The sequence below is a fragment of the Panthera leo genome, chromosome F3, assembly GCF_018350215.1.
Source record: "Panthera leo isolate Ple1 chromosome F3, P.leo_Ple1_pat1.1, whole genome shotgun sequence".
NCBI classification, from domain to species: Eukaryota; Metazoa; Chordata; class Mammalia; order Carnivora; family Felidae; genus Panthera; species Panthera leo.
Genome location: NC_056696.1, coordinates 8,011,784 through 8,024,807, shown reverse-complemented (window position 1 = coordinate 8,024,807; position 13,024 = coordinate 8,011,784). Strand labels below are relative to the sequence as shown.

General features: G+C 41.7%; 1 protein-coding gene and 1 long non-coding RNA gene across 2 annotated transcripts in view; one reads left to right on the top strand and one right to left on the bottom strand.

Moving 5' to 3' along the window:
• Positions 1 to 13,024, bottom strand: part of PLD5 (phospholipase D family member 5) — a 336,282-nt gene that overhangs the window by 232,365 nt on the left and 90,893 nt on the right. The window contains exon 2 of the mRNA XM_042925274.1: positions 12,011 to 12,147. Within this exon, the coding sequence (XP_042781208.1) occupies positions 12,011 to 12,147 (137 nt within the window). The remainder of the gene's footprint in view (positions 1 to 12,010; positions 12,148 to 13,024) is intronic.
• Positions 3,970 to 12,505, top strand: LOC122211832. Its single transcript, XR_006198862.1, has 2 exons — positions 3,970 to 4,186; positions 11,951 to 12,505. It is a non-coding gene; the product is annotated as an uncharacterized LOC122211832 (long non-coding RNA).

Sequence of the window (13,024 nt, the reverse complement as noted above, 5' to 3'; positions counted from 1 at the left end):
GCTCACCACCGCCTGGAAGTTCAGTTCCAGACACAGTATGTAAGAATAACTATCTGCCAAGATAATGTGATGGTCAGATGAGAATATAATAGCAGACTGTGCCCCCAGGTACCAGTAAATAGCATCAGTGAGAACTGCATGCTAAAGACAAGAAAGCATTTGCATAAAAACTAGATAAGAAAACATCCCAGCCTGCAATACTTCCAAGAGCACTCAGAATAAAGTACTTCATTTATAATATGGGACAAGCTTGGCTTATCTTATGTAGGAAATGTCACAATTATTGAAGCAAAAAGATCACAGCGGAAGTTCACCGTATGGATGCACAAATAATCAATTTCCAGTGTTTTGGAAAAGACATTAATAATTACCTGTGACTATCTCCTGCAACGTGGTGTTTCTAAATCCATAGAAATGGCTCAAAAATCTCATTTTACCTCTCTGATAAATCAGACGTGCTGTGTGTGATGCCATTTATTTTGTTACTATTACTCTTACTATGATGACTATTGTATTGGCCTCAGATACTTTGCTATGTTTTACTGGGTCCTTCAGCAAGGCACACTTTTTGTAACTCTGCTCTACAAAGGTCATAAACAGCAAGTCATAGATGAAGAAGTAGACATTTTCAACCTTCCTCATGATTTTCTTTAAAAACAATAAAAATACCATTTTTTGCCTTTATCAGATGGGCAAAGATAAAGGATGTGATCCTATGCAATGATGGCAAGATTAGAGAAAACTGGTGTTACATCTGAATGATACAGACCCTTTGGAATACAATTTGTACTATTTGTCCAAATTCAAAATGCATTTACCCTTTGACCTAGAAATTTCATTTCTAGGAATTTCAAGATATTCTCCTACATATGCCCAAGTGTATACGTTAGGATACTCACTGCAGACCTCCAAAGACCATAAGTGTCCTTCAAATCAATGAAGGACAGACATACAATATTATATCTATAAAATGAGTGCTATGTACCCAAGGATCTACATATTTTAAGTTTACTTATTTAAGTAATCTCTACACCCAACGTGGGGCTTAAACTCACAAGCCCGAGGTCAAGAGCCACACACTCTATTGAATGAGCCAGCCAGGTGCCCCAGATGAACACATTTTAATTGGTAAAGATGTCCAGGAAAAAAAAAAAAAAACTGTTTAAGGCAGAAAAACAAGATGCAAATCCAGGTCTATAGGCTTCCATTTGTTAGAAAAAAGGTGACAGATATATAGATATACACATTACTTATACATACATATACAAATGTATACCTATATACACACATGCAATATAAAATCATATTTTTGGAAGGATATACAAAAATGTGTTAGCCATGTTTGCCTCTGGGCCAGGAGACCCAGGGTCTGTACTGGGAGATGATTTCATTGTAAGACTCTGCATTTGTATATTTTTATCATCTGTATGTATCAGTTTTTCAGCTGCATAAACACCCGTTTGAAGAGGCAAAGATCCAATGGTATAACTTAGAAATATGGGTGCAGCAAAATAAGGAATGTTGACTGAGGAAAATCTAAGATGAGCTTTGCTGAGGAACCTTAAGGGACAAGATCTCCAACGTGTGGAGGTTTCTCCTTTTCAGTCAAACAAGCTACACATTTTAGTTAAAACCCTATGGACTATATACTATTATGGCCACCACCGTTTTACAGGTGAAGCAGGCAGGTTAAACCATCGAGCTGGTAGAGCAGGTGGCCACGATGAGACACACACACGTCTCTGGGACACCAAGCTGGAAGCATTGCTTGGGCATCACACAGACACTGCACGTTGACCTCCACCACCTGACGAGGGCCAGGGCTCTGAAACTTCCCCATGGCTTGGCATGGCTTCAGCAAATGACAATTCAATTTCTGTAAAAGCAGAAACTCACAAGGTTGCGGTTTATATCCAAAATGACGGGGCACCTGAGTGGCTCAGTCAGTTGATCATCTGACTCTTGATTTCGGCTCAGTCATGATTCCAGAGTCCTGCCACGTTCTGCGCTGAGCATGGATCCTGCTTAAGATTCTCAGTCTCTCTCTCCCTCTGCCACTTGCCCTGCTTGCATACTTTCTCTCTTTAAAAATTTTAAAACAAATGTTTTTAAATGTCATTTCTGGCCCCAGATGCTATCTGTCTTTGTGAGTATGACTCAAAATACAAGTGGATGACAGAACAACTCACTCGATGGGCACTTTGCCATCTTGCACATGAGCAGTCCCTCACTCTTGCCTCACGGCAGCATGGAAGGGGGGTTGTCAGTTCTAAAATGAGAATGCTGAGGTGACTAGTTTCCTTGAGGAAGCTTCCATGAGGTGACCAGCTCTGTTGAAGGCAGGAACGGGGTGATTCCAGGTCTTCTGCGCCTAAGTTCAGGGCTCCAGACACATCACCACATCAAATGTGAGTCAAATCTAAAAACCAACTTCGGACTTGTGATCTGATTGCAGAAGCTTTCGCTGCTCGAAGCTATCTCTTCCAGACTCACTGTTCTAAGTCTCTCCTCTGAAACATGACCCTGTTCTTAAATGCTACATTCCCGACCTGCAAGCTGTCCTCAATACCAAAAGTTATAAGACTTTGGAAGCTGAGTTCCAGTGAATTCTGTAACAGATTTTCCTGGCAATTTCTTTAATTGAAAGTTCTGATTACCACGTTATTCTAATTACAGGTCTATAACCAAATACATGAATATCCACCAAGCATACCCACGTAGGTTTTCTTTTTATTTTTTTCCCCACACCCTCGGTCAATGTTTCTCTCACTTCAGATAAGGATTAAGCTCTCCTTGGTCACTTGGACAGGCTTTTCCTGCACAGGCAGCTGTGTTTTCTGTCCCCTAAGCTATTCATGATTATCAATTATGGCTGTGCCTACAAGGGTTCGGTGAACTTTTTGAAAAATATATCCCACATTCAAATTATCTCTTTGGAGAACAAACGTGGCAACAGGAAATGTCAACATCGTTAATCATATATTAAGCTTCATTATAATTAAAACTTTGAAATAATTAGCTTTGCTGCTTCCCAAAGTGGTAATTATAGACATCAGCAAGTATCACACTCTCTCAAATATCTTCCTTTAAACATTAGATGTTAAAGATAAAAGATTATTTTAAAAACAATCTTTGAGATTTTATGTGTTGGAATATAAATGGTACTTTCATGGTCCTGGGCTATTGGATCTCTCATGATTCAGGAAATTTGAATTTTACTTGACCCAATGGTGAAACCAAGATGTTGGTATATGCTGTTTCATATGAGAGTAGAGTTCAGAAGAACAAAAATATCTGAATTTAGAAGTCTGAGAACTTCTGTTTTCCTTCATTTAAAACCAAGAATTTGCCCTCCATTCCCATTTTTTTTTAATTTTATTTATTCCCATTTTTTTTTTTTTTATTTTAGAGCAAGCAAGTGGCAGAGAGAGGAAGATCCCAGTGTCCTGGGATCATGACCTGAGACAAAATCAAAAGTTGACACTTAACTGACTGAGCTACCCAGAGGCCTCCCTCCATTCCCAATTATTATAAAAGTTGTTTATTTGATGCTAGTTAGAAAAAAAAATTATGTGTCAGATTATTCTATTTAATTTTAGCAATTCCCCAGGTTTCTTCTAACTCATTTCCATGTGATGGCCTTTAAGTATACAATCTATAAACTTCCATGCTTCCTGTCATAATCCTTAGTTATTCCCCCAAAGCAAATTCCACCATGGAGAGTAATAAATTAATCTAGATAATACATACTATCTCAATGAGTGGTACACTCCTATAATTTATACTTGTGTTTACACAAAATCACTGCCCATTAGAAAAAAGGAACTGCTCAGTCCTAATGTGTGAGCCACTGAAGAAGATGCAAAAGAGAAAAACTGATGGGATCTTGGGTTCTCAGGGAGTTCTGACCTAGTGGAGTAGACAATAGAGAGACAGAAGGGCTGAGAACGTCAATAGAAGGCCCAAGCTGCAGGAGTTCTACTAGGTGGACGCCATCTTGTCAATGAAATAATCTCTGATCAGAGACTCAGGAGAAGGCCAGGGCTCCAGGAAAGACAGAGAAGTGCAAAACTGGAAGGAGGCAAGATGGGGCCGACCAGAAATGGGTGACATGCTCACTTCAGTTTAAGAGAGTGTGCTACACACAGTACCATCTCCTCTCCTTCCTCAGAACCTGTATGATTTGGTAAGAAATGGATACTGGCACTATAAAAGGAAGAACACATCAAGAAAATTATACAGGAACTAGGTTCGTTGTGTGCTCAAATGGAGAAACCGGGGAAGGATGTAAAACAAAAGCTTTAGAGCGAGTTTCTGCTTTTATTCTATCTTTCATCATTTTTGTTGGGTTGGTACATTGGAAATCTATTTGTAGGACCAGGTGCTCTAGGCTTTTAAGTTCTTTGATGTTCCCTTCAGATGCAGATGTAGATTAAAGTTTTTCTTCCTTTTTAGACAGTCAGAAAAGTGCTCGGATACCAAACACTGAAGCCAAAAACCAAATGGAATCTTCTAAATTTGGGAGAAATTTAGGGAGAAACTCTAATTTATTTTTTTTCTAATTTTTTTAACGTTTTATTTATTTTTGAGACAGGGAGAGACAGAGCATGAACAGGGGAGGGTCAGAGAGAGGGAGACACAGAATCTGAAACAGGCTCCAGGCTCTGAGCTATCAGCACAGAGCCCGACGCAGGGCTTGAACTCAGGGACCGCGAGATCATGATCTGAGCCGAAGTCCGCCACTTAACCGATTAGGCCACCCAGGGAGGCGCCCCAGGGAGAAACTAATTTAAAAACATGGTTGGGTTTGTCAATATAAAGCAGGATAATTCAAAGTTAATGTACATAAATGGAAAAACTTGTAGTTTAAGAAAAGAATGGAAAATGGATTATAAGCTCTTCCTTACTTTGGAGCAAAGTACAAAGAAACTTTAAAGAGGCTATGAACACTGGCATGAACTCGTGTTCCTTCATAAAAGGAGTTAACAGCCAATTTTCTGAGCATTTATTGTATGACAGATGCTACTGTATGAAAGGCACTTGCATTAATATATTTCATCCTTCCAGAAGTCTTTCAAGTAAGACAAAATGATTATCTTCATTACACTGATAAAAACAAGTGGTACAGTAAAATCAAGAAACTTGCTCAAGATTGCAAATCTCCTAAGTGGTACAGCCATACTGAAACCCAGATAACTTGGCCCCACAGTCCCTGTTCTGATGTCTATAAAAGGAAGGGAAAGAAGGAGTGAGGGACATTGCTCAGTCACAAAAGTAATTTAAAGCACCTTTCCTCTGGTATTATTTTATCTACCACCAACACACTTGTGGGACAATCTAATGACACCCTAGAACTTAGATTCTGTTTTTTAAAAAAAAATTTTTAATGTTTATTTATATTTGAGAGAAAGGGGGGGGGGGTGGTGGGAGGGAGAGAGACAGTGTGTGGGACTGCAAGGGAGGGGCAGAGAGAGATGGAGACAGAATCTGAAGCAGGTTCCAGGCTCTGATCTGTCAGCACAGAGCCTGATGTGGGGCTTGAACTCACAAGCCGTGGGATCATGACCTGACCTGAAGTTGGACGCTCAACTGACTGAGCCACCCAGGCACCCCTAGATTCTGGTTTTTAAAAGAATTCTTCACAAAAAAGGAACCAGAGCTCATTGGAGAGTAGATAATACCATATCCCAGAGCAAGAAAATTCAAAATGGGGCCAGAAAGCAAAGCTGCTCTCAGAGATATCTGGAATAGTGTCAAAAAGGAGAAAATATAGCTGCCACTGGCCAAGTAATGACAGTTTGGGAATTAAAGGGAAAACAATGATTAAAGCCCACTGGAGCAAGTTTGAGTCTGTAAAGATAGCTGTAAGGTCATGATACTCAAAAGAGAAAGGACAAAACACAAGGAAGTGATTGTCAATGCACAAAAGTTTCTCAATACTCTTTTCTAGAAATGTTATATATTGATGGACTAAATTATGGATGTCCTACACTAGAGCTGCAACTGGGTTATTAATATAGATATGTGTAGAGATATTGTTTATTATTTTAAGTAAGAAAATAGTGGATCAGAGGAACAAAGTCATAAAACAAAGTATAAGAAAATATAAAACAGAGAAGTCAGGTTTTCAATAGAGAAATTGAAATAAAATTTTCAATTTCTCTATTGAAAACCTGATGTGAAAAATGCACATGTAGAGGGCTGGTATATTACCAAGTGAGTCTGGCTCTTGCTATACTTCCTGTGGTGGTCTAGGCCACTCTTTAATGGTGAACCATTCTGGTAATTTATACATTGGTTACCCAGGCTTAGATATTTCATGGGCCCCAATCTGTGCAGACTCAAGTCCTTTCACTAGGATTAAAGAAAATCCCCAGGTTCAGGAACAGTAGGAATCATAGATGTAGATTTTGTTGGTCTAATCCCTCATGCTTCAGGCCAAGTAGGCAAAAGCTCAAATGGATATGCAGATTTGGAGGCAAGAGTAAGCCCCACCAGGACAGTAGCCACACAGACATGTGGCTGATTCAGGAGGATGAGGGACAAGCGTGAGGAGATCCAGGAGCAAGTGTCAATCAACATGATTAGAAGACAATGATAACCCACCCCAATTTTATGTTTATGCAGTTAATGATAGTTTATAGAAATTAGCTGCCAAGTTATTATAGGAATTGGGCCTGGGGTGGAGAAGGAGGAGGATGTGGACTGTTTCTCTGTGCATTTATCAGGGAGATGTAATTAAGAAAAGTCCTTCTAGTAAATGTGTAATGGTGTCTCTACTGAGTGGGGAAGTAATGACCCACAGCAATGGATGAGAGGTGAGAGAGACACAGCTGAAAAATACAAAATGGAGGCCTCTTACCTGAAAGGGTGGCCAGTGCACATGTGAGCAGGTGTTCTGCAGGTGAACAGCACCTGGATGTAAGTTCCAGTGTCCCTACTGGTCCCTGGGGATGTGTCGTGTGGGAACCTGCACAGCGCACTTATCTCTTGCAAGAATGGTATAAAATTATAATTAGAGGCACCAGCAAATCATAAAAGAGCCAAGCCACAGGATGTATACAGTCTCAACTGGCAGGTGAAGCCATTCTTAACTATGCAGTGATGCCCCTGAGCCCACTGAGATGCAGTTTTCCAGAAGAAACCAGAAAATCTGCCCTTCACCATCTGTAGTGGTCAAGTGACACAGAGGTCGATATTTATAGAGACTGAATCAGCAATTAAACACAAAGGAAAATGATGGAAAATACACTGAAATTTGGTACAAAGAGGCAAAGAAATAGGTCAAAGTCATTTACTGATGTCAAAGATCTTGTCTCCTGGCACAATTAAGTCCTTTTAAAAGACACTTGGGAAGATAAGAGCAGCTGCTATTTCAGATGCATGTGGAAAATTATGCCAGTCGGGAGCATCACTAACCTACTATTAGTACAATATTTTAGCAGCAAAGTAACAGAAAGGAGAAAATAAAACGAGATGTCAGAAAAAATATAAACAGGATATTTTTTATAGGGAGATAAATTTTTTCAGAAAGACATAAAAGTTAGGGAAACATTGAGTGGGCAGTATGATTTCGAGTAGTAATCTATCAGAGGATAGAAAGGCATCTTGGCTACTTGGCTAGTTAGTAGAGATAAGATGAATTAAAGCAACATACAGATGCCCCTTGAACAACGCAGGGGTTACAGGTGCCGAACTCTGTGCAGTCAAAACTCCACGTGTAACTTCTGGCCTCCCCCAAACATAACTACTCATAGCCTACTGTTGAGCAGAGGCCTCACTGATAAAATCAACAGTCGGTTAAGTAATACATACTGTATCCTTCCAATAAGGTAAGCTAGAGAGAAGAAAATGTTCTTAAGAAAATCATCAGGGAAAGAAGTACATTTACAGGACTGTATTGATCAAAAACAATCTGCATTATTAGTGGACCTGTGCAGTTCGAACCTGCATTATTCAAGGGTCAGCAGTGTGTAGGAAAGGCTGCAGTGGATGAGATCTTGGGGAGAGGCCATCACAACAGCAGGAAGGGAAGGCACTGGTGGGCTAGACTGCCATGTAGTCTTCCAACTTTCAGGACCAAGGAGAGCTACAAACACATGGGGAGTTTAATTACAAGGCAGCAAGATCTCAGCAAAGGTTGAAATGAGCAGGCAGCAAGCACTCTTCACAATAATGACACCAGAAGGAGAAAACATAAAGAGGAAACTGGAGGCCAGGGAGGTAAATGGCACCTGGAAGGTAAGCATCATGTGATCCTGTTTAGTGCCCCCCCGAGCTAGAGTCTAGGGAGCTCGGTGCCAAGATGAGAAGGAGGTCGGGAGACGAAGAGATAGACTTTTGTGCAGAGGCACTAAGTTGAGATTGGCATACTACTGGGAGCTTTCTGCAGGAGGCAGTGTCCCCCGCCAGGTCTGCATCAGCACACCATACTCCGTGGTACATCTCCAAACTATCCCTCCTCTCTCGCCAGGGGCAACCCTGTCTGGGGAAACCTGGGAAAGCACAGTCCAACTCCCTCTCCTCAACAGGCTGTAATAGGACTGGAGCTATGGCTGAGGCTTCTCTGAGGACAAGGATGGGTGGAATCAGGAGTCAACCAGCAGAAAGGACTGGCAGGGTGGCTGAAGCAAGAGATCCAAGGAGGCAGGTGAAGACGTTAGGATCCTGCATCAAGCATGATGGACACACCAGCCATGGTCTAGCAGATGGAGAAGAAGAAAATTAAAACAAATGGGGCTGGTATAGAAAGAGATTCTAAGAACTGGGAGATTAAATATGCAAATGAACAATGGCAAGACCATGTATATAAAAACTAGACTCCACCCCACAAGCTGCAGCAGCCTGACCAAGACACCAACCTCTCACCTACAATAACCAGCCCACGAAGCCAGCCGGCAGTAAGACAGGCTCGTAGGAAGTCAGGCTATTTCTAGTAACAATCCAAGACACCAAACAATAATTCCTGTAACCTTGCGCTCCAAATGGCTGGGACTTGATTAATAACTACCAGCTTCCCTAATTTTTGTCCCTCCTTCCAACTCAGGACCAAGCAGATGTCTTGATTCTAGAAGCTGGCCAGCATCCAGCTTCCCCTAGGCCAACAACCCCTACCAGGGCCCTAGCAGGGCACACCTAAAGGCTTCCCTTTTTCCACTAGAAAACTCACCAGATCCTCTACCTGTCTTTGAGTCTCTGCCAAAACACGAGTGATGGTGGCTGACTGCTTTGCCATAGCCAGCCCTGAATAAAGTCTCGATTCTCCTGCAGTTGTCTTCATTTCCTTCCCCATAACCAAAGACTACACTTAGAATAAAGCAGATTCAGGAGAAGTGAGGATGTGGGAGGAATAGGAAGTTGGTGTGAAGAGAGAAGGGGGTTTTACCACCGTGGAAGGGAAGGAGAGGGGAGTATTTACATATTGCTTGTTATGAGTTTCCTGCTGCTTTCTTGTGGGGTATGCAATTTACCAATAAAGCTTCGTGAGACAGATTTCTTTTAATCTACCACTTTTAAGAGAAACAATTCTAAAATATCCTTCATAACCCACCAGGAGGGAGTGGAGGCCAAGGCCTAGGGTCCCTTCTTTTACCGTGCCAGGCTACGCCCCAAGTCCTCTCTGTAGCAACAAAGCCACAACTGTCTCATTATTAACTGCATTGGAGCTCCTCCTTCACTCCTGCCATGTGCTGTAAATGGGTATTGAATGAAATAATGAAACTAATTTCTTGTCCAAATTTACAGAGTTAGTAAGTGCTATAATGTAGATCCAAATCCAGATCTTTCTGATTTCAAAGTCTACGGCTGTTCACTGCATTAGGCTTACTTGGAAGTATAATGTGAAATGGACATTAGATTTATTGACTTGAGGTGGTAAAAACAGCAGGCTAGGGTCTTGGGAAGTTAATTTTAGTTATGAAGTACAATGGCGAGAGATGGAACTGATGGTTGGGAGGTTGTTAGGCATGGACGAGAGAAGGTGGAAAGTGCCAGAATTAGCAGGTGATGTTACCTCTGGATAAGGAGGGAGCAGATTATGTGAGAAAGTTCCATCATGTTAAAATGAGAACTACCGAGAATGGACGGTGTGGCCATGGGTTGTCTGGAGACTGGGACTGGATGGGTACGAGGAACTGCAGTAACCCGACATCCTGTGTGCTGGAGAGGAAAAAAAGCAGAAGCTCCTCGGGATGAGGTTAGGGGATGGCAGGCATACCAGAAGCACCTACTGAATGGCTAAGAATGCAGGAGAAACACAAACAGGGGCCAAGGCTGCAGAAGAGAGGGAGATTGGAGGGGCTGCATGTTCTAGAAAACCTGGCTCCGGGAGGTGGAACCCAGTAACCAGCCAGTGATTCCACTACCAAGGGGAAAGGCAGCCGGGAATGGTGGGTAATTGGAAGCACATGTTCCAGATTGAGGGTGAAGCAGCGTTGAGTCATTAGGATTTAATTATTGATTTAAATGGAAGCAGTCAGCAGACCCAAATTCCACCTGTCTGAGTTTAAAGTAAAAACTGGATCAAAGTATAGCTTCTCACAAGTGAAAAGAGGAATAGTTGTAAGGCTCCCTCGTTTTTTTTTGTTGAAAATCACAAATACCTGGTAATGTGTGTTAAAAGGTCCTGCATATTTGGTCTCACAGAAGTTGGTATAGTTTGACCTTTATAAAGTTGCTTTCTGGGTGCTGGGGTTGGCCATGTGAAGTACCCAGCACACTTTATCACCAAGTGAGGTGAGAGGGGTCAGAGTCAATCCACGGACTAAGATGAATCACCGGCCCCTCATCCACGGATGTTTCTATTTGTCGCATAATGGGGTTCTCAGAAGGTACCAATGCAGGAGTATTCAGGAGGAAGACGGTGACAATCTACTGTCATTCTATCACTTCAATTATAATCCCAACACAATTTTTCTCCCAAATCAAGTCTGGAAAGTAAATACAGTTAGGAGCCCCTTCCCAACAAGTTAGAATAAATCTAAAATGTATGCTCATTTCTCTTTTGTATCCTTTGTTCTGTATAGAATGTTGCTGTCTGGTAACTAGACTGTAATGTACCATGGGTTAAAAAAAAACCAAAACTTCAATTGTCTTATCCAGACACTTTTTGTGTCTTACATTCAACCCGCAAGGAAAAATATCCAAGATAAAAACTCATGTACACATTACCAAGTTGCTGTTGATCTTAAGCCAGAAAAGAGGGGCACTTAGACTAATGCTTGCCACAGGGAAAAATTACAATTAAAATTCATTTATAACCTCTAGTTTATACTAACTATTGTAGTTGTGTGCCCTAACTTCAGCTCTGCAGTAACATGTAATAAATATAGACTCCTTATCTATCTCCCCACCAACCTTGACACTTTCCTACATCCTCTCCATGACCTAAAATTTAAAAAGTAGCAGCTTACAAACAGTTGGATGAGATTTATGGGGATAAAAACCATGCTCTGAAGGCTCTGCCGGTCAGGGATGACCCCAAAGAAATGTTATTTAAGGTAACTGAAGAGACATAATACATACATAGAGACAGATTGAGGAGATGTCTGTCTTCTTATAGGACACCCTGATTTATTTAATCCCAAAGTTTAAGTTGGAATTTTTCTTGAGATCGGTGCTTTTTTACCTTCCATTTGATGTGACAGCTAGCATGGTGCCCTTTGTCCATTTGGGGCACTCATTTTTTCCAGGCTTATCACGAAACAAACCAAAACCTCATAGAGAGGGGTCTCCAGAAATGCAGACGGTACAAAATTTCACCTTGTCAACCATCCCTCCCTACAGAGTATGTCCAAACTGTATAGAACTGTAATTGAATGAAATCATGGCTCATGTTCATTCCCTTGGTCTAAAAAGTAAGAGCATCGGCTGGACAGACTCCTGCCTCAGCTTCAGCCCAAGGGGATGATGGATGATCACATGTGTTTCTAATTTTCTCTCCACTGTCTAGGGTTCTCTTTGGCTTTCCTGCCCACCCCCTAAAAGAGAAGTTTTGTTTGTTACCTCTTACCGACATTTATTTTGACAATTTTTTTCTGAGAGACCATCCTCATCCTCTCCCATGATGTCCACGGCAGAAAATATCAACGCGACAAGAATGGCAAAGCAGCATACCAGGGCGAAGATCACAATGCATTTCTGCTGGGACTGTCAAGAAAGAGAAGATAAAGAAAAGTGAGAAGCAGCTTTCCCTTAGAAAAGTCGGGAACTGATGGCTTTTCAAAATCCTGTGGGAAACAATTACTTCCATCACTGCCAGCGGAGGGCTGCCCTCCAAGTGCAATCTTGATGTTCATTCCCGAACATAGCCTTCAAGCCCCACTAAGTATCTTAGAACAGCTAAAGAATTCAAGTGCTGTATCGAGACTTCTGAACAAGTTCTCTCTTCCCCTTTCTCATCAAAAGCAGTCCAGGAGATCTGGAGACCTTCTACAAGATCTTCTACAGAGAGCACGACAAGGCCCATTAGCGCAAATTAAAAATGAAACACAGGGTGGTTCGATAATTACTCCCCATCTCCTGTTACTACCAGCACCTTCCAAACTCTGTGCAAAGTGCCCTCAAACCCTGTATCCCCTGGCTTTCCCAACCTCCTCTTGCTCTAAGACCTTTATTATGATGGCTTCAGGACAGATGCCCCTGGCAGGCCAGGATGAGTTCTGCAGCTTGATCAGAAATGAGATCTATCAGATGCCAGCCTTTGGGTCATTCAACTGACATAGTTCATTTCAAAATACTGAACGCAATCATAACCAACATTCACACTCTTGATACAATTTTCACTTAGAAACAGAAGCTGAAGGTCCAGCCACTCAGGTCCTTATCTTTGGGCCAAGTGTTGTATTCTGAGACATCCCTGTCTCCAGGGGTTCATGGCCATATGTGGCAGAAGACAGGGCCGCGGTCACTGGTCAGCAGCCATGGCCACCAGAACAAATAATTTTGCCTGGGTTCTATTTATTAGATAAATCTGGATGGGGAAGGGAAAGAACAATTTTTAAGTATTCCCAAAGCTTTTAGGGAT